This window comes from Varanus komodoensis, unplaced genomic scaffold, assembly GCF_004798865.1.
Source record: "Varanus komodoensis strain SLA01 unplaced genomic scaffold, ASM479886v1 scaffold1, whole genome shotgun sequence".
In the NCBI taxonomy this organism is placed as follows: domain Eukaryota; kingdom Metazoa; phylum Chordata; class Lepidosauria; order Squamata; family Varanidae; genus Varanus; species Varanus komodoensis.
The window spans coordinates 15,043,071-15,065,409 of NW_025335268.1; the positions used below are offsets into that span (position 1 = coordinate 15,043,071).

The 22,339-nt window shown below is 44.3% G+C and overlaps 1 protein-coding gene across 1 annotated transcript in view; it reads left to right on the forward strand.

The window, feature by feature from the left end:
* Positions 1 to 22,339, forward strand: part of MDGA1 (MAM domain containing glycosylphosphatidylinositol anchor 1) — a 192,711-nt gene that overhangs the window by 128,678 nt on the left and 41,694 nt on the right. Inside the window, exons 10-13 of the mRNA XM_044450534.1 lie at positions 4,300 to 4,477; positions 5,807 to 5,830; positions 14,834 to 14,986; positions 16,734 to 16,865. Coding sequence (XP_044306469.1) covers positions 4,300 to 4,477; positions 5,807 to 5,830; positions 14,834 to 14,986; positions 16,734 to 16,865 — 487 coding nt within the window. The remainder of the gene's footprint in view (positions 1 to 4,299; positions 4,478 to 5,806; positions 5,831 to 14,833; positions 14,987 to 16,733; positions 16,866 to 22,339) is intronic.

The following is a 22,339-nucleotide window of genomic DNA, read 5'->3' on the forward strand; positions in this document are numbered from 1 at the left end:
CCAATTTTCAAAAAGGGTAGTCGAAGGGACATGGGGAATTACAGACCAGTTAGCCTTATGTCCATTGTAGGAAAAACAGTGGAAAGGCTCATAATACTGAGAGATCTAGTGATGCTAGATAGGGAAGGGAGGCTGACAGCCACACAACACGGTTTCTGCAAAAACAGGTCCTGCCAGACAAACCTTGTGGAATTCTATGACAAGATTTCGAGATGGCTAGATGGAGGGGATGCAGTGGATGTGGTTTACCTGGATTTCATCAAGGCCTTTGACAAAGTGCCCCATGATATCCTGATAGAGAGACTGAGGGGTTTTGAGATACACCAAAGCATTGTCTGGTGGATTAGGGCATGGTTGACTGACCGAAAGCAGAGGGTAACCATTAGTGGGGAATCATCGAGATGGCGGCCAGTGACAAGTGGGGTCCCCCAGGGCACTTGTGAAAGGGACCCTGGGGTACTGGTTGACTGCAGGCTAAACATGAGTCAGCAGTGTGATGCAGTGGTCAAGAGGGCGAACGCCACCCTTAGTTGCATAGCCAGAAGTGTGGCTTCTGGATCAAGAGAGATATTACTACCACTCTATAAGACTCTGGTGTGCCCGCAACTGGAGTATTGTGCTCAGTTTTGGGCCCCTCATTACAGAAAGGATATAGCCAGGTTAGAGTCAGTGCAGCGTAGGGCCACAAGGTTGGTGGCCGGTTTGCAGGGGATGGGGTATGAGGCGAGACTGAGGGAACTGGGACTCTTCAGCCTGCAGAAGAGGACACTCAGAGGGGATATGTTGGCAACATAAATATATGTGAGGGGATGTCACATGGAGATGGGTGGAGACCTGTTCTCCCCTGCAGAGGAAGGCAGGATGTGCTCCAACGGAGCAAGGCTCAGGGAGCCAAGGTTCCATTTAGATGCCAGGAAGCACTTCCTGACAGTTAGGATCCTGAGGGTATGGAATGGGCTTTCCCAGGAGGTGCTTGAGGCCCCATCGGTGAGGGTGTTCAAAGATAGGCTGGACATGAACATGGTGGGCACGTTGTGAGCGGAGCCGGCTGTTGCCAGAGGTCAGACTAGATGGTCCAGGAGGCTCCTTCTGACTCGCTCTGTTTCTATGTTTCTATGATAAGTGAGGAGATCAGAAGCTTTTGCTTCCATTTTTAATCAGCTGTGGTTTTGCATTTTGTCTGATTCTGGACAAACTGTGACTTGTCTTAACTATAGTTTACTGAAGCAAACCACTTCAAACCTTGGACTATAATGCTGGCTTGTTTCGATAAGCCATGGTTTAAACTATTCATAGTTTTGGGCTTTAGGTGAAATGCTCAGCTGTAGTCAACTGAAAATGGAAAGGAAAGCTTCCTATCATATCCTGACAGCCATGCTACACGCAGAGAGGGGAGGGGAGAATGTGAGAGTAATTCAGCTCATCTAGATTATTCACGTAATGAAAAACCAGAGTTTATTGTTGTGTCTGAGGAGGCCTGTTCTGTATGGGCTGGCAGGTGAAAGGATCAGGGGAGGGAGGAGTGCAAAGATCTCTGGTCACCTTTGCTCCTATTCAGCTGGAGGCTTAAAGGATCATGTCTGATGTCTGCAGAAAGAGAAGGCAACCTCTGCAACTACTTCCATCAGGCTGCACATGCACACACATACTAATTTTGGTTCCATCTATCAAAGATGTTATGCAAGCATAGATGCAACTGAAATCAATGGGACTCTGAAGGACTCCAGGCTGTACCTAAATGGAGAGGCTCTTGGGAGTCCATGAGCTCCAGACTTCTTGAGGTACAGAGAGCAAAAGGGGCGTTTAGTTGCCCCTGTGCTTAGCAGGCAGGAGGAAGCTTCTGGGTTGGCTGCTCCTGGCCTCAATGCTAGGAGCCCACTCAACAGGGAACTATTGGGGGCAGCCAATGTCAGGATGTCAGGAACAGTGGGCTAGGGAGCAGGCTGCCCACAGCTGCTCATGGAAACTGGCCTGTCTCTCTCTGGTAGGAACACATTGCCTCTCAATGTTTTATATGGGTGTGTTTAAGAAACAACAATGTGTTTCTTCAGTTGGAAATAATTTTATTCACTTGACAAACCACTGAGCACGTTCAGTGATGCAGCCAGCAACAGCATCAGCCTCAGCACAAGGCTTGTAAGGTGGTGATGAGGCTGGTAAGGTAGTAATGGAGCAGGCAGGTGGAGTTTGGGCAGTATAGGAGCAGTATAGGAGTTCGGGCAGTATAGGAGTATAAGACCTGTATATGGTGAGGTTTCATATGTATGCAGCTCTTTCCTCTTCCAGCCAGATGAGCAGCCAAGCAAACAAAAAAGCAATTTTTGCCTTAACTACTGTTTTCATTTACATCTAAACTGAGAAACTATGGTCGACATCTTCAAAATGAAAAAAAAAAAGTCATTAACCTATGTTTTGAAGTTGGTTTAATATCATGGCTTATTCCAAAGCCATTTCACATAGTTTCCTCATTAGACATAATAGGTAACTATATTCAGTGGAAGACTTCCTGGTTCATTGGCCAGATTGCTTGAAGTCAGGACTGAAGGAGCTGTATTCTTATTCCAACATTTTAAGCTGAGATGTGATTGTCCAGGCATGGTCTAAGAGTCTTCGCTGTTCTTAGATGTCCTCTTCTCCATGTATCTTTTTGTTCTTATATGATGTTTGTTTATGCAACGAGATGATAGTTCTCTTTAGGCAAATTAGGAAAAGTATGAAAGAAGGACATAATTAACATGAAGCCTTTCACAGGAAATGCAAATGCTATTCTGGTAGCATTGAGACTGGTACTGAATTAATCTCCTCTTTCATGAACAGAAAGAATGTCATCAGGGCATAACAGAAGCAAACTGGAAGGGACAATCTACCTGGAGAAAGGGGCATTTGAAAAAATACTAAAAACTAAGCAGTAATTGGGGATACTGGGTCCCTTTGTCCCCTTCTTTAGCCAAGATGTATTTTATTTGGAATTACTCTTTTATATATTCTATGGTGCATTAAAATATTTGCATCAGCACACTTAATAATGCAAGAAGGATTCCACAATATGCCATGTCTGAAAAAGCTCTGAGGATTGATCATTGCACATGATGTCCAGAAGGCTTCCAGGGGAAGATGCATGGATAGCAGATGAACTGTATGAATATCTTGTATATACAGTTTGCTCCCTTTCATAACCACAAAGCTCCATTTTACAAAATCAAGGTTGCAGATCACAAGACTGCTGGAAAGAAAATGGCACGATCCATTCATACTGTGCATTTGCAAGCAGAAAAGGCCAAGTGTTCCATATCTGCAAACTTTGTTATGTGGTTTGGCCTTGAGACAGCTGAGCGTACCAGCCATAATGGAACAGTTGTCCCCAACCTAGGGTCAGCTGTCTCCCTAGCAAAAACATTTTGTTCTAAGTTGCACAGTGACCAGACTTGGAACCAGACTTGGCCTCTCTACGGCTACAATAGCTCATGCTCCGTGGAGGTTGCCACGGAAGTGGAATATTGTTGCTTGGCTGACATGGTGAGGAAGCTTCCAACAGACAGAATGGAGCTGTGCAAATCCGCACCCACTATGCATGTATGTGAGTGGAGCGTGGCTCATTAAAAATAGGACTGGCTGCAGCACCCTCTCAAATGTTACACGGTGGCATATCCCACTTCCTTGCTCTATAATCCGTGAAAGAGGCCTGCTGCACAAAATACAGACCTGATGTTCTTGAGTCTGAGGACTAAAACAAACATTGTTTTAAAGACATAACTAGCTGCTATGGCTTCTTTTTTTCATTCTAGGGGAAACATATGGAGGTCCACCTTGATCAGGATCCTACATGGGGGTGGGGCTTTAAGGGAAGCCCCTCTCAGTTTATCACAAATCTAAATAGCATAAGTATTCTATAGAACAAATTAGGGTCCTGGCCAGATGGTGGCTCTTGAGTTGAACCTACCTGAGAGTAAAAATAAATGAAATGGGAGAAAAGATGTAGCTTGGTTAAATAACTGTATCTTTAAAATCATGCTTGGTTTGGCCTTCTTTCACATTCCACGTGTGAAAATGAAGTCTGGAAATGGCTTTTTCTTTTTTAACTTCCAAGAGTCTCTAATCATATTCCGTATGTTAAGATTTAGCACTATGCCAGATGTGCAGGAACTTGCAAAGTGCCTGGCTGCAACATTCACTCTAAATTGCAGTCTTGATTGGCAAGAAGAGACGAGAAGGAACACCTGGACAAGAAGCACACAAGTGTCCTTCCGCCATCAGAACCATTTATGTTGCCTGACCAAACCCTGATTTCTGTCTCTGCAGCTGAATCACAAGGACTTGCCCCCCAAATCAATTTCTGTGCGGAAGATGGAAAAGGGCATGCTACAGGAACACCTCCTGACCGACCTGAAGGTGCCACAGAGCTATGAAGTTCGCTTGACACCCATCACGCGGTTTGGGACTGGGGACACGGCCACCCGCATCATCCACTATATAGAACGTAAGCCTCGCTTCCCTTCCTTTCTCAATAAAGTGATCAAGGCCCTTTCTGAAGCACAGTGCACCAGACAGGAACTGACCCAAAGGCGTGTATTTCCCCAGGGAAATTTTAGTAGCTCTGATACCGTTTCTCAGAATAACTCACGAAAGTTTGAGGAGCCAAATAAGCACCACCACTGGGTTTGTTTGTTCATTTGCTCCATATTTTTGCACCCTGCTCTTCTTCCCAAGAGTACATCTAGGGTTCTTAGGTCATCTCCAACCAGGCAGAGCACAGGGCCTGACCACCTTAGCAATAGCAGTCGGTCTGTAACGTGTTATCCAACTTAACTCCTGCCATTCGATTCTTCATTCTGTTCATTATCCATGAATCCTTTGTCAATGAAAGATGCATAGACGGATACATATATAATTGCACAAACCTAAGAAAGTTTAGGCACTGCATTTTGTTTAAGAGGGTCCCAAAGTACAGAAGATTCTGTGAGCCTCGGATTCAGTTCCTAAGGAACATCAAGCTCCATTCCATCACACCCATCAGGGTAGCTAATTTTTTGGCATGAAACGTAAAAGGACCTACACTCCTCTATGCATATCTGTGCCAAATACAACTTTGGGATTGCACATAGCCTCAGATTTTCAAAGGATTCAAATCCTCCATTTGACATGGGCTTTTATCCGATAGGAAGCCAAATCATAGATTTAATCCTCTCCCCAAATCCTATTTCAGAAAGAATTTAATTTTAGAAGATGGTATCAGCTGCCACTGTTTCCCTCTTCCCAGCCATTGGCACACCTTCTGCTGAGTTTTCTCAGGGATAAACAACATGATACATGAAATGCATAATATGTGGCCAAGCCTAACATTTTTAAAAAATTAAAAAGAGGGCCCCTTTTAAAGCAGGACCCTGTTCCCAGTTTGGAGCACCATGCATGGGTAGCCTGTTAAAATTCCTCACCCAGGTGTCCCCCCAACACACATTTCATGCCTGTTTTTTCTTTCATCAAAGCAAGAAAAAACTTGGCACTAGTGGAGTTTCCATAAAGTTCCATGAATGAATAAGATGAGCATATTAAAACTACAACCTTCATTCTTGCAGGAAAAAAAATATTTTAGCCAGTCTCTGTTTGTACCAGTTTAAGAACCTGGACAACTGCTGTCTACTCTTGATCTCATATTCCAGTCCAGGAAGGTAGGGTACTGAGGGATGTGAGCAGGAATAATAAAATATCTTTGGGAAAGTACAGACTTTTTGCTCCTGTTGTGACTTCATGTGCAATCATACAAATCTAACAATAATCTTATAAATTCTGTTTCTGTTTCCTTTCCTAGCAATCAGCTATCCCAACCCAGTAGGTAAGTGCTAATAAGCTCCCATGTTTATCTACTTCTTTGGATACTGTCTCCTAGACACCACAGGGGCGCTTTGCTCAGAGCAAAGCACTGTGGGTTCAGGAAATGCCACCAAGGTGACCAGGTGCTCTCCTGGGTCACCTCACCCTCATGCCCACCTCAGAGTGAGGCAGTGGTGCACCAGAGAGTGCAAAACGTTCAAAGCATTTGTCATAGCAACAAAGCAGTGGTGGCTACACACGGGGGCTGGTTGGAGGGCGGGCTGCAGCAGCTAGGCAGAAGCAGGGACAGCAGATGGGAAAATGTGACCTGCCTTCCCTCCTGAGCGGTCGCCTGAGTCACATGGCCTTTGTGCTTCTGGGTAGGGCTGGCCGCAGTTTCATTATCAACAGTTAATATTTATTAAGTTTCTAGTAGGCACTCGGCTGCTCTGAAATCAAGCAGACTGATTTCTTTCTTGCAGCTTCTCAGTCTAAATATTGTGAAGCATAAAAAGCGAGGGGAGCCGGAGTGAAAGATTAAATAGATTTAAGAGAGAGTACAGGTATGTGTGTATAGCACGCACGCACACACACTTTCACTTCAGCCCCCTCTCTTTTTGCCTCCTGTGCGCACTGACCTACACCACATTTATTAAAGCTGCCAATAGTCAAGGCCAAGTTCCACATCAGGTTCAAAAGATTTGGCCCCAGAACTAAATGTTAGAGTCTGACTCTATTCACAGTGTTCTCATTGAGCTCTGTTGAACTCTTATTATCTTCAAAATGCCAGATCCCAGGTGTTTAAAATGAACAGGATGATTCTAAGAGAAAAGGGTTATTTGCTTCAGTTTCAGAAAGCAAATGGTGAGCTCACCCATAAAATAATACTCTGTAGATAAAGTTATTGCTTCTTTATTAGAAGTGTAGCAACCATAGTTGAATAAAAAGTTGGGAACATGGAGCAGCTTCTGCTTTGGAGCCACCTATTTACTTGGCACTGGTTTTGATTTTTGTAATCCGTGAAAAGGCATTGAATGAATGTGTGTGTGTGTGTGTACAGTGCATGGGGCCGTGATGGGTCGGACATGACTTTGTGACTAAACAAAACACAATACATGCATTATGTTTCAGAACCCTGTCTACTTTCGGATGCTCTAAAATCCTCCTCAGCCTACCTGTCCATTAACAATTATCCTAGAAACACAAGGCAATTAGACAGATGAGGTTGCTTAGATGACCCTGATGTTCTGTGGGTCAACTTGAGTTAGACACTTCACAAATCAACCAACTAAAACCTACATTATTCAAGTCCATATTAAGCTTACTTTTAAGTAGGACATTTACAACAAACCCAGTTCATCCTGTCTTCTAAGGCCTCAATTCTATGCATGACAGAAAAAAGTCCTACAACTGCCAGACATTTTTTCTGCCTAAACATTTATGGAACTGAGTTCTTAGAAGAAAAAAAGAGTTGCCAGGTTGCCCTGTTCTGTCTAATCTGCCTGGTTAATCTCACCAAGCTCTGAGAAGGAGGTTCTTCTCATCCAGCCCTGCCAGCTGAGGTCCCCTGAAGTGGAAATTCCGAGACGTGAACCTGCACACTTGTGCTATACCAAAAGCCACACTCCCTGCCAAAGGCAAGCGTGTTCCCCCCCCACCATTTCCCAACTGTCATGATTTGAAGGCTGCAGCATTTCTTTTTGCCCTAGTCTGTTGACTCTGCCATTGAAACCCCGTGAGGGCATGGCAAAGAAGTGGCCAGCGTCACTCTCTCAGCACCAAGAGCGCATTCATTTCAAGCACAGCTGGAAAGAGGGTGTGCCCGCAGTCTTTCCTCCCACTCTTCGCATTTGCATTCATTTCTGTGTTACTTTCTCTAAGCATATAAGACTTGAAAGCATATACCTAAACTATTTTTCATTATGAGGAACAGTTTGTGCTATTGTATAAAATCATCTTTTAGAAAGAAAAGAGAAACAGCCTCCCTCTTCCTAATTGTCTCGGCAAAGGCCCATCTACTCAGACATTTTAGCTTCTCTACGTTTGCAAAGCAGACAGGATGTTTGCCAAACATGAAATGCCCTTCAGAGTGAGCCATGCATGTCTTTGTTCTGTGATGAGTTTGGATAGCAGTGAATCTTCCATCCAAACACTAGGCCTGCCCAGGGCAGCTTGCCCTGGGCCCTCCACCTTCACCACAGGCACAGTATAACATTTTATATGTTTCTTGTATTGACTTGCATTCTTGGGAACTGCCATTGGGTGGGGTGATCATGATAACAGCTTCCAGAAACACACATGATCTGGAACAATAAACATGGTCATGCATCAGTCTGGCTATCTGTCCATATTTTGAGGGCTCTCCTCCGGCACTTGAAATTTGGCACACAGATTAAGAGAACCCTAAAAGTGTGCCCAATAAAGCTAGAAGGTTATTGGGCTTTGTAGAATGCATCCGTTCTTCTTAAATAATTGTGGCCATGTATTTGAAACCTGCAGTGCCATCTTCAGGAGCTAGGTGGCAATCTTTCCTAACCAGCACATACTTTTGAAATCAATATACAATTTACACAATCTTATAATCTTGTACAACTACCCCCTCCCCACTGCTGTGGGGCTGCCCCACTTCAGGGGAATGAAGTAGACAGACCCTGCTCCCTCAGTGGGCTAAAGTGGGGCATTGTGGCGGGAGCCAGACCTAGGAGTGTTGGTAGCCATGACTTCACTCAGATAGGGCAGGCACAGTACGCCCAACGTTAACACCTGCATAGCTTTGTTTGAAGGCTCCACTGCATCAAACTGTTTTAATCATGTGAAGCCCTGTTCCTTTTGTTAATAATACATAAATAAATGTGCTTTTAGATCATGCTCAGGGATATCCCAAAGTCCCTCTTACTGTTTCTGTTTGGTTTCTCTTCTGAAGAGCAGCTCAGTTTTATTGCTTTTTATTGGCTGCCATCTCAACACTGTCAGTGGAGTTCAAAATGTCTACAGACAAAAATCAGGGTTCCCAAGAATTTCCCGGTCCCAGTTGATAGCCCATGACACTAACCCTAGCCCAGGACTGCTCAACTAGCCATACACAATCACCCTTGTTATCATTCTGCTGGATGGGTCTAGTGGTGAGCAGGAGCCAGATGGTAGGATCCAGCCCCCATTTGAGGGTGCAGGTTGCCAGGTGGCTGCTCGTGCGGGATCCTGTGGGCACTTGTGTGGAACAGAGCACTGGGCGAGGTAGACCCTTGGTCTGATCCAGCAGGCCTCTTCTTACGCTCCTGTTTTGAAGGGCTCCTTTCTATTGTTTTTATTTAAAATGTGAAATGTCACCACAACACCCATGATTAGGAATGGGGAAATCAGTGAGCAAGAGCCAAACTCAGTGAGTTCTTCCTCAAAGCACAGTCTGCTTCACGCCCATGCCTGATTGCCAGTTTTCCTGCTTCTATAGCCAAATGTATAGTTTCATTCCATTAACTAAAACATGAAAATCTGCATTTCTCAAAATTATGTATGTTTCTAATATATACATTTTGCAAGACTTTAACAAGCTCAGGAATGTGCAGCTTTTGCTTGCAAGATATGTTCATGTTCAGGTTGCAAAGCAGGGTGTGTTCTGGTCTCAGATGAATGCAAAATTCTCACATATGCCTAGCCATGAAGAACATAAATTAATTTTATGGCCAAGTTCTGGAAGTCAGCTTGCATCTTCCCCTTTAGAACTCAGCTGTGGGTAGAACTTCTGAATTCTTTCTGCCTCCTTCTGCACTAAAATCTGCAACTGCTCTTCGTGGAGAATTGGGGGAGGGGGTGACCGAAAAGACTGGGGGAGACATCTCACATGGTTGCCCAGGTAAATCTCATTTTAGATTTTGAAAGATGTCATGACTAAATCTCTAAAACAGCCTGTTCCAGGGACACATGATGTTGATTAATTTACAGACTCGGAGAATTACTTAATATAATAATTTCTTCATCCATTTTTTCTTTGGCTAATAAGACAGTCATGCTTAATGTCATTAGGGCTTGCATGCTTCAGGGTTGTACAACATCATCTGGCCAAAGAGACTGAGAAGGAGAAAAGGCTAGTGCTTCATCTTGAGGCACCTTGACAGTAAACAGCAACAAGCCTGACCATAGCAAAACTAAATCTAATTCTGAAAAATTATTTTACTCCATTCCTGGTTTGACCGGCTCCATGATTATTTGTGGTCATTAGAGTTCCCAACTGAATTTTCCCCTTTCTTTTTTGCTTGTAAATAGGTTTAGAATGCACTACTAATGCTCTGATCAAATTCCAGTTCTGTTGATTACATTCCACCTCCTTAAATCCCCCTTTCTGTTTGTTTCTGAAACTTTTGGAAACTTGTTCCCATGCATTTTTCAGTTGATGCTGTGTTGTGGCCCAGAAGGGCCAAGTGAAGGGATTCTTGCAGTAGGCCTACGAATTCTAGTTGCTGAAACCCATGAGTGGGAGGGTAGTCTTGCAATCATGCGCTATCTGTGGGTTTCCCATAGGTATCTGGCTGACCACCTTAAGAACAGAGTGCTGAGCCAAGTACTGACCTTTGGTCTAATCTAGTTTGGCTCTTCTTACTTGCCAGATTCAAAAGACCATTTGTGGAAAGCTATGATACTAGAAATATAAAATAAGCCTCCCTTCCACAGTGCAAACCAGGATGAAAACGTGGAGTGCACAGATGCTCTGTCCAAAGATATGGCCATTGCTGGGATGCATCCCCTGGCCAACCACCTGACTATGGGAGTTGCCAGCTTTGGAAGCACTAATAAACTGATGGGTAGGACTAGCTGGGCCAGGCCTAAATTCTTCCTCCCCAAATGAGTAAAATGGGGAAGTGAATTAGCCCTGAGGCATATTGGTAGCTTCATGTGGACTGGACTAGCCAGGCCGTTAGTCCAGTGCTGTGTCTCCACTCTCTGGTCCAGCATGGAGAAAACTGGTTTGTCCCTGCTGAGCTTAATGCATGCATGAGGGGGTGAATGCTGCCATCATACAGTGACAGTCTCTTATCTTGATAATTACTACATGACCTCAGAATTACACTGCACCTCACTGCTGCAGCTTTTCGTTTCCTTTTGGATACAGCTTTTAATTACAACTTTGATATTTAATTTGTTTGGGCAATAAACTGAAATCTGTAGAACTGCTTTGGGAGATGTGATAAACCGTGCCTTGCTGCAGGGTGTAGGGTGCTCCCGGAGGGGCTTTGCACTGAATGACCTTCAAAATGTTCTACCTTCTGATGGTCTAGTTTCTTTTGTAAATTGGGACTTTGGTTAGAGCCACAAAACCCTCTCATCAGCCTCCAGGTGCAGCTGGAAAGTAGATGGTGTTAGAATTACCAAGCTGGGTCCAGCAGCCTTTAATGCCTGCAGCAGGACTCTTTGTGTGTCTTGATCAACACCGCAAGAACTGGAGCTCAGCCATCTCATTCACATAACTCCTTGGAAGAGCTGCTAAGCAGCTGCCGCGTCGCCTCAGTTCCTGCCTGTCGATCTGGTCACAAAGCAGATCAAATAAACCGGGGAGGCTGTTCTTGAGATTCCCGGAGCCTCAGATCTCCTGTGTGCATGTCCCTTTCCTCTTCCAGCTCCAGATGCTGGGCAGTCCCAGTGCTTGCATTACACACAGCAGCTAATTTGGATTAGGATGCTAATTAGAAATGAATGGACCGCGTAGAGAGCACTTAGTCAGGGTTAATTAGCAGTTAAGTGGACAGCCAAGCTCCCTTTGGCTGCTGCATTCATTTTCAGGCGCTCTCTAGCCAGCTGAGCCTCCACAGGGCCGCCATGCTCCAGCATTTGGTAGAAGCTTACCTGCAGCAGCACTTCAGGCCTGGCCACTGGCTGCTCTGAACAGTTCCCTTAAAGTGCCGCCCGCAGCATCCTCTGGCAAGCCCAGACAGGCCTCTGCAAACGGCAGCCATCGAGATTAAAACCTGGCCGGTTTCTCACTGTAATGACTGTAATGTTATCATGTGCCCTTCACCGCGCTAAGGCTGGAAGTGAATAAGGCCAAATGCAGACTGAGAAAGCAAGGCCAAACCAAGGCAAGCAGCAATTCTGTATTTCAAAAACGGCTTCTCCTTGGATCTTAAGCTGATCCAAGGAAAATCTGTAGGCACATGGACTCAGCCTGAGGGCTTTCCTCTTTGTTTCGGTGTGGGGCCCACTCTTTTGGCACGCTTCAAGTTGAGTCCTGCACTTAACTTAGCAGGTCCTCCTGCTTGGAGGGCCCAACCCAGACTTGGTTGAGTTTGATGTGGCCTACCAGCCTGTGGTTCTGCAATCCTGTTTTATATCACAGTGAGCATTCACAGAATCCTTATTGGAGTAATTAACTGAGCCAAGCAGTAAACAGTGGCTATCTAAAGCCATTCTTTGTGTGTCTTTTCCAAGACTTTCCCTTACATTTAAGGCTGTCCACTTCTCTTTTTCATCATGGAGAGCCAATGGTGTGATGGTTAGTGTTGAATTGAGGAGCCAAGAGATTTGGGTTCTAGTCCCCACTTGGCCATGAAGCTCCCAGGGTGACTTTGGACCAGTCACTCAGTCTAGCCTATCTCAAAGGCTTGTCGTGATGACAAAATGAAGCTATGTTAGCTGTCTTGGATCCTCACAAGAGGAAGAGTGTTGGGATGTAAATGCAATGTCATAATAATCATATCTCATTATTTGCTTCATCTACTTCTTACAAGTTCTACTGTTTCCCCTCATATTTTTTCATACTTACATATAATGTGGGACCTTGACGTAATGGTTGAAGTATAGGAGGAAATGCAATACAAAACACTGACTCATAACTTATTTTTATTTAATGGTTTTTAAGCATTCCTTTTGAAAATAATTATCATCCCAAAGCAGTTTACAAATGGCAAAACAGTAGAATAAAATTACCAGGTTTTAGGCCATAAAAGAACAAAATAGCACTATTAAAATAAGGCAATAAATAAGAAAAATAGTCAAGAGGGGAGGTAACATTTAAAAAAATTCTCTCTTCAGGACTCTGATGTGTGTTCTTTTGCTACATGACCTGACTTTATCAAAGATTTTTGGCTGCTTGTCCCGGAATTGTTCCCTTTTATGTTATTCAGCCCTCCTGAATTTCCTTGCACCACTTCATTCATTTCCTAGTTCATCAACAGCAAATAGTGATGGGTGAAGATTCACAGAAGTATTGGGAAACTCCAAAAATTGGAGAACTAGGATCTTCCATGCATGCACATGGCTTCCCACAACGTGATGCACTGAAAAGCCAGAATATACATGTATACAGAAGCACATTTCAAGCACAATCCAATGCCCCCACATCATCTGTGAGGCCATAGGATTCTTCAGAATGCCTTTCCCTGCCCCCAGAGCCACAATTGGACCTTAGAAGGGAAAGTGGAGGAGGCTGGGGCCAAGAGCTAACACCAATTCACAGAATCAGAATAGTGGAGTTGGGGCCAAGGAGGCCATCAAATCCAACCCCCTGCTCAGTGCAGGACTCCAAATTAAAGCATCTTTTCTTGATGGCTGTACAGATGGCTGTGTGGGAGAACCCATGATCTCCCCAGGTAACTGGCTCCACTGTTGTACTGCTCTAACAATCAGGAACACCATCCTGATGTTTAGCTGGAACCTGAATTGGTGTAACTTGAGCCTATCATTCCATGTCCTGCACTCTGGGATAACTGAGAAGAGATCCTGGCCTTCCTCTTTGGGGCAGCCTTGCAAGTACTTGAATTGGGCTGTCATATCCCTCCTCAGGCTTATCATGGCCCCAAAGATAAATCTAACCCTCTGAAAACAGTCATCTAAAGAAACTGCAGGGAATGACAGCAGCGACTGCCACTGATGCACCGCATGCCTTGCCTTGGATGCTCATAAGCCTCTGAGTTTGGAAGCTTGCAGCAGGTTCGCTCCCTTTGGTATCTTATTACACCAGTGTATATACTGCTTTCCACAGAGTTATCAAAGTGGTGAACATGCAGTGCCATTACCATGAAAAAAACAATAAAACAATAAATAACTGAAAAGTAATAAAACATTCTAATAAGCAATAAAACCACAAGCTCTGCTCAGTGCTCCAGACTAGAGCTGGCTGGGTCACACTTCTGGGAAGAGATGGATCTTAAGAAGATGCCAGTGCATAGGAACCGTGGGGGCCTTGCGTAATCATTATCAAAACTGTCTTCCAGACAGCACGAAATGCTAGGCTGCAAGTGCTCTTGAGGCAAGCCACCAGCACATGTGGCTCCATTGGAAGGGCCCCCTCTGATCACAATGATCAGGGGGACATAAGGGGTGATGCAGCCCCTAAGGGAGCCTGCTTAAAAGCCTTTAGGACTTCACATGAGTAGGCATCTCCACTGCCTTGGGCTGCATCTTCTGCAAGAACCAATAGTGTTGGAGAGCCAGGGATCAGAGAACACATATGCTCACTCAGTTTTCCATCTTACTGCTGTTCGGACTTGCTAAGTACATTCATAGCTTTAGTGCTGAATAACCAGAGATTGAAAAGCCTATGCATCCATTTAGGCTCCATTTCTCTAGCTCTTGAAACAGTGAATATATGTACATATAGTTTATGACATCAACTTTGTCATAGGTGCTCTTGTCCATGACAAGCAACAGAGATTTTTAGGACTTCAGTAGTCATCTGGGAAAATGTTTAAAAAGCATTTCAAAAACAAATCTACATGTTGTTTGCTTTAATTGGATGCATCGATCATACCAATCTGAAAGTGTCTGATCAGCACATCTGTACACAGGCAGAGAGTTTCTTGTTGGTATATGGATTTTACTCTCCCACATTTATTCATTGCTACAGAAGAAAGATAAGATTATTCTTTTAGTTTCTGTGCCTTTTCCTGGTTACTATCTTGTACAGGAAATGTTCTTTGTCCTCAAGAATTGGCAATAGTCTCATTGCAGAAATATAAATATTTTGAGGCAGTTCTTTTTACCTCCTCAACAAGGACACTTTCGGAGAAGCTACTAATTAGCCTAATTCTGCCTGAAGGTAACACTTGCCACTTTGAAGATGAGAAGATCTGTGGTTATACACAAGATACGTCAGACAACTTTGACTGGACTCGTCAGAGCAGCCTAACCCATGATCCCAAGCGCTCTGCCAATACAGGCCCAACTATGGATTTCAGTGGGACACCAGAAGGTACGTAAGCTTCCAGTCTTCTTTGTCTCAGCTTTACGAAATTACGTACCCTGCACTTGCCTAATCCTGATTTCTTCTCAATTAGACTTTTAGCAAGGTGGGGGTGGAGGGCAGGAGAGTTTGGGATCCGTTTGTCAGCACCCTAAACTGACTTAGAAGGGAGTGTTAGCCATCAGCCTCATCTGCATGCGCATCTGCTTTCTTTTTATTTACTTCCTCCAAATCTATCACCTTGAGATTTCTATCTTCCAACTTCCTCACGTCTTACTTCTCCTGCCTCTCACGCCCATGCGAGCAGCTGTAATAGCGCACCATCTGTTGGGTCCTAACCCCCTGCTGCTCAGTCTTTTTTCCTCCCCCCATGCATCCCTCCCCCCCCCCCCCGCATGCTCCATACCCTTAAATTCTCATGTAGCGGGTGCCTCTACACGAGAAGGAGTGCTCCAAGGGTTTGCAGATGATCGAGAGAATAGTTGGCTCTGGATTTTGCAAAGGCCTCTCCAGGACCAATTTAGCTTTCATTATCATACTCCACCTTGGGACAGGGGGATAAAATTGATTGGCCACACACACACACACACACACACACACACAGCTGCTCTCTATTGGGCATGGGGAACAGGCGGTTGATTTGCATGTTTCTTATTCACATTAAATACCCAATTAAAACTCCCACAGCTTTGTTTAGGGGAATCAGGAGAGCATTAGTCCTTGTTACTGGCTAATTGCCTGCTGCCAAATGTCCTTGTTTCAGTGACGCTTACTTTGAAGTCACAGAAGAGAGAAGCAAGTGTTGCTGTAGGGGAGGGATCCTGCCGAAGCGCACAGAAATGACCAGAAATGGCTTTTGATGCAGCAATCCACGGAATTCTGCAGTCCCCTGTGCCATGGTTCACTACAGCCTTTGAGAAGAGACTATTATACTGTTCCAAATAGCATGACCCTTTTTATTTTTTTTGTGGGGGGGGGGCTATTCAACCTTATTTTGTCATTTCTCTTGTTCCATAAAGACGCCACGTGGGTTGCTGTAGGCAATCTAGTACTGGATGCCAATGTAAAGTAATGGAAGGAAACATGCTAGGGGCAACCCCAAGCAGCAGAGAGGGCTGAAGGAACCACAGCAGTGAGAAGATGGGAGGCTCAAGCCAACTGGAAGAGCTCCCTGAGCCTCCTGTCATCGGTTCCTACTGGGAGCATGTCAGGTCTTTCCAGCTCTGAAGGGAGAACAAGAACCAAGAAGAGGCATGCTGGGTCCGCCCAAAGATGTACCTTGTCCAGCATGCTTTTCCCTGCTTAGGGAACCAGACACCTGTGCAGCAGCACCTGCCTCCTTGCATTCCCTAGCAACGAGGGTTCAGGGGCACTGTTCACAGCACTATATTCTCCTGTAGCTGAACCCTGGAGGAGAAGAGGGCTTGCTGCACTTAGGGGAGCTTTTCTGCAGCTGCTAGTTCTTTCATGGCAAAACGCTTGGTCCCAAGGAGTGTCAGGTTCCTCCAGAACTCAATTTGAAAACTACAAAAGTCAGGGAGAAGCAGAAAGTGGAGAGTGGAGCAAAGCAGAGGGTTGGTGAGGTTGTCCATGGCCCAAGTTCTGTGAGTTTCAGAAGCAAGAATGCAGCCAAGGGCACACAGCTCCAGCTTAGCTCCCCAGACTCACCAGTTCTGCAGCTTATATTTCCCCACCATGGTGTCACTGAGGGAGATGTAACTGTGATTTTCCTTACCCTTGTTCCTTTGCTCTTCAGGCAACTACATGTTCATCGAAGCCTCTGCACCACGGGTGAAGGATGACAAAGCTAGGTTAATCAGTCCAATGTACAACATGACTGCCCGATTCTGCATCTCCTTCTATTATCACATGTATGGGAAGCACATTGGTGAGTGAACTTGAGCAAGGGCTGCTGGCAATGATGGGAGAAGGACCGAGGAACTGCTTATCTACTGCATATTACTGAGAAAAAAAATTCCCTCCAGTGTAATATATGCCAATTCTGCTGGTAATTGCCAGTGTGAGACTGCTTTCTAGCACTGAAAGTTTATTTGGGCAAATAACATTTTTGATTTGCTAGTTGAAAAGAGTTGAATCCTGAGGTGGAATGCCTCCATTCTTCTAAGATATATCCTCATGGCTACTCTGGGCACCTGTGTTAGTTTTACACTCTACTGCACAACTGAGATTGCAGAAGATGCCCTAGGGCAGGGGCAAATGCCCTCCAGAATATTCAGACTACAACTCTTGTAAGCCCTAAGTAGCATGGCCAAACACTAAGGATCTTGGGAGTTGTAGTCAAACATATCTGGAGGACATTATGTTGCCTACCCATCCCCTAAAGGAAGGCAGGTAAAAGTTTCCCTGTAATATTGGATATCGAACATGGGCAGTCAGCTGAATATGCCACTTTTAATTTGAGCATCCTCCTCTATATATCTTTATTCAGAGAGAGAGAGAGAGAGAGATGCCTGAACATCTGTATCCATCTGTTTATCTCTCTGTCCATCTGTTCATATACCAGATGTCCCCATCCTAATGTCCTCTAGATATTTTGGACTACAAGTTCCAGAGTTCCAAATCATTGGCTACACTGGCTGTGTCAGCTGGGAGTTCAAGGCCAAAATATCTGGAACACATCAGGTTGGAGAAACCTGTTCCATACCATGTGTGCTAGAAACTTGATTTTGATCTGGCATTTTTAGGTGAAAGCTCAAATTGCTAATAAGTGCAGCTGTCAGTTTCTGTGCTGGATACATGGTAGGGACATAACTAATTTCTGTTATCTTCTGATCTCCATTGCTATGATACAGGGTTGTTTGTTTTGTTTTGGGAATCCTCTTACATCTGTGCCTCTTTTATTGGGACATTACAATATGAATGGATGGGAATGATTTTATGAGGGTATCTGTGGGGTCTGGTTTGAAGAGAGCGTAGAGCCAATGTTTAACTAGAGGCTGCAGAAGCACCAGTAGGTGCTCTCCAGTTGCTATTTTGATTTAAAGAGGCAAAACAAGACAGAACAAGATGGCAAAAAGAATGTGGAAAAATGGATTTGTTTTATGGGGCAAAGTCATTTCAAAGGACATTTTTTCTCTCTCTCTTGCTTCACCTCCTGTCTGCAACTGCCAAGATGAAGCTGTAGTATTCCGTGAATGCCACAGAAGTGCCTAATGAGTTTCCACATTCAGTCAAGGAGCAATTGCTAATTTGTCACCTCTTGATTATAATTTCATTAATTTGAATAATAAATGCACTCTTTCTAAAGCTCGCTAAGTTATTAATCACCTGCTGGACTGGAGCCTGACTGCAAAATCAGAGCCCAGTCAGGAGTACGTCTGCCTGTTAGTAAACAGGGCTGGTAAACAGAGTTAATTAACATCTTCCTCTATCTGAGCACATCAGATTGTATCAGACTAGTAGTGGCTTCCTTCTGCTTCTTTTCCCACAGGGAGAAAGAGGAAAAAGGTCCTTGCTTCAGGCTGTACTGAAGAATAGTTCAGCCTTTCCCAAACTGGTGCCCACCAGATTAGTTGGACTGTGACTTCCATAATCCCCAGCCAGTCCCACGTATCTGGGGAGCCCCAGACTGGGGGAAGCTGTTCTAAAGAAATAATAATTTCAGTTCAAGATATGTTTCAGCAACCAGTGTCTGTCTGTAAGGTCAATAAGGCAATTGTTCTCACGATTGAACCCTTTGATTAGTTCTACAAAGTCAATGACTGGGTTTGCACAACTTGACAATGCACACTGGGCTCTTGCATCATGGTGTGTTTGTGTGTCGTGTGAATCCAGACCATTGCTGTCAAGGTAGCTTATTTTTGGCTTTTAAGCAACCCTAAAACCAATGTTCAATAGTGGGATGCCATGTCATTTGAACCCAGACAACTCAACCCTTGATAGGTCAAATCCCTTTGCTAGAGAACCGCTTAGCAAGAATAACAAAAATGCCTTGCTGGTCTTGCTAAGTGGCCACCTGGTCACCACTCCCAGAATGCCAGGAAGCTTAGAAAAAAGGCAAGCAAGGGCAGCCATGATAGAAGCATTCAAAGTGGGGCACGGCCTGTAGATCAAGTGGAGAAGGAAGCATTTTTCTCCCTCTCCCATAATGCTAGAACCTGGGTTGGTGGGAAGTCCTCTTTCACAGAGTGGAGAGCTAGTCAGTGAATTCACTGCTGCAAGAAGTACTGATGGCCACCAGCTGGGATGGCTTTAAAGAGGGTTAGACAAATTCACGAAGGAGAAGGCTATCCGTGGCTACTAGTTCCAATGGCAGTGTGCTGCTCCTCCTCCTATGTACACCCGCTGCTGGGGAAGTTGGGCAGGGGGGAGCTCTTCAATTCATACCCTGCTTGAGGGATCCTGTGGGCACCTGGTTTGTCTCGGCGTGAACAGAATGCTGTACTGGAAAGACCACTGGTCTGTCTGGCATGGGCTTCTTATGTTCCTAAGTCTTCCATCAGTGCTACACTTGCAAGCAGTTTTTGGCTTGAACTGGCTTTTTTTTCACCTAACAAAATGTGTTTTGCTTTGTTTTTGAGATTGCAAAAGCCATGTTTCAAGCTGGCGGCAAAAAATCCCAATTTCAGGTTATCTATCCATATATATATATATAGAGAGAGAGAGAGAGCGAGTATTTCTAGGCTGTCCATCACTTCCGTCTCTGGATGGCTTACAGTAAAATCTATAAAAACAGTATATAAATCCAAATAGCAATAAATTAAATGTTCCACGACTGACATAAATTAATTATTAAAATAAATTAACTGAATTAAAATAATTATAATACTTAAAATCTATTGGTCTTAAAATATTGGTTAAATAAAAAGGTCTTGACCTGGTGCCGAAAAGCATATAATGATGGCGCCAGGCAGACCTCTCTAGGGAACACGTTCCATAGAAGTCCCTCCAAAGTCCACCTGTGACACCTTGGAGGGACTGCCTGGGAAGGGCTATTTTAAAAAAAATCTAATTTTTCACAAATACGTCTGAAAAAAACTAACATCATTGTTACCCATGCAGGACTGCAGGCAAAAAGTAGATTTAACAATCTCATAAAGGAAAAAAGTGGGGGGGGGGGACCACAGCAAGCAACCAAGAGATGACAACGGTGGCATGGAGCGAGGGGAACCTTGGTGTTCCTGTGGCACCCCTTGCAATACCCAGTCACCTGTTGGGTATTTCATGCATGCCAGAGCAATCAACCAGCATTGTGGGACTTGTGCCACAGGCTGGGTTGTCATGTTGTGTACAGGCGACTGGCATGGACACAAAGGCCTTCCCTTCATTCTGTCCAGTCTCAGAGATGTCAGGAGATGTTGCTGGTCTCAGCTAACATTATAATATAATGACTATCGCATGGACACCTCTTATGTTTGTCTGATATAGACAGCTGCAGGACTACATATTCTGTGTGACTATCATTGTTACTTTATCGCATGTGTTTCGGCAACCATCCTCCAAACTTTGGAAAGGGTTTTTATTTTGTCGTCTGTTTGTAGTTCTTGTACTGGAAAAGACTGGCAAGTATGAAACGGAGTGGGAAAGAGAGCTCCTTCTCTGTTGCTTAGCAGGGTTAGAATGTCTCCAGCACAGGGAATAGTAGATGTTGAAAGTCTAATGACATGCATCGTGCTTGGGGAAGATTGAGACTGGCAGTATATATAACTTTGGCCTCAGCTACTAAGAAACCCAGTGACTGAATCTTCTGACTACTCAGAATGCACCTGTTCTTCTATGCCTTCACCATCTTCCAGACTCCTTCAGAGCATGTCTTGTTTCTCCACCAAATTTGCAGACAGATGTTTCCATCTTCTGCTTCTGTCGAGTACTATTGGGGGTCTGTTAAATTTGTGTAGGTGACTGCATTGTTTTGCTTTAATGTTGTGCTGAGATTTCCCAGGAGGTGTATGAAGGGAAAAGTGAAGACATTTTGAATTAATTTAAAAATTTGACACGATATACAGTTGGGGGGGGGGTGTGCAGAATAGATTCTATTTTCCTTTTTAAAAAATCCTCTATGCAGCCCCAAAATCTGAATTTATCTCCTCCCCCCACCCTTTCTCTTTTGGTACAGCATCTATCACTTCTGCTCATAATTATTGTTCCTTCTATTTAATTTTTGAGGGCACCTGGACCAAATCTGTTTCCAATAATAAGTCAAGATGCCCCATGAACTGAGTGACGTAAGAGGAGCGTGTACTAGCTTGCCTTGATCGCTTCTCAGCTTGCCTCTTGTTCGACAGTTGCCTGAGGTGATAAGTGAAAATGATTTGTGATCACAGTTCCACATGCTTAAATAATGGTTTCGGTTGCCATGATATAAACATAGTTCGCATTAATTCTTGTTATAAAGTCACTAGAGGATATTATGCTGCCTTCTCTCAGGCCAGTAAGCATCATACCATGGCTAAGTGTGGCAGGGGGCCTAGTTCCAGACCTGCCCTCCTCATCTTCCCTCAGGCATCTGACTGACCCATTATCAAAGGTCCTTTCTTTGCGTTGCTTCCCTGGGCTGTCTCAGACCCCATTGAACAGATAGGTACCCACTGGGAAAAACCAGCATAACTGTTTCTTCTTATTGAGGAAATATTAACCAGACATCCTGACCACTAGCAAATGCAAGATAACCAACGTTTCCTTGTCTCTCCAGGACAGTATTTCTACTGCAGTAGTAAATAGCTGGAGATGGCTGAACAGATGCTCTCAAAATGTGCTTTGTCCTCCCAAAATGTTTATGGTAGATGGTTCATCCTACCATGCCAGTAACTCCATGCCACCAATCCTTCCACCACCCAAATGCCCATGTTCCTGCATGACACATGGACAAGTCTGATAGCTTCTTTCAATGGTGGGTTCACATGTGATTTGGCTGCAGCAAAGGGAAAGATAACCCAACCTAGGAGACCAACTAACATGCATCCTTACCTCTGCCCTCACAGCACAGCAGGCAAACCAAGTGTCCTTTGTCAGATTCCCTGTGTACACATCATCACCAAGCCCCATCCCACCGTGGAAGGGGACTACATACAATCTGACATGTGTTTATTTTTTTAATAACCAGTTTATTATCCCTTTTCTTTCCTATCCTTTGCTGAACAAGTCAAAAAGCTAGCTTACTCCACAATTTGACTATAAAATATCCACAGCCATCCAGGCAAATCTTCCCTGAGAGAGTTCCCAGACACTGCTCGTTTATAATAGATATGACGAAAGAGAGAAACAGAATACAAATGGAGCGTTTGTAGCTAGTGTATAAAATATTCAGTAACTAACAGAGTAGGGTGATGCTGAATATCTTTCAGCTGAGCGGACAGCCGGGTGGAGGGGTGCTCTCTAGAGGTTATTCCCATTCCTTTTAAT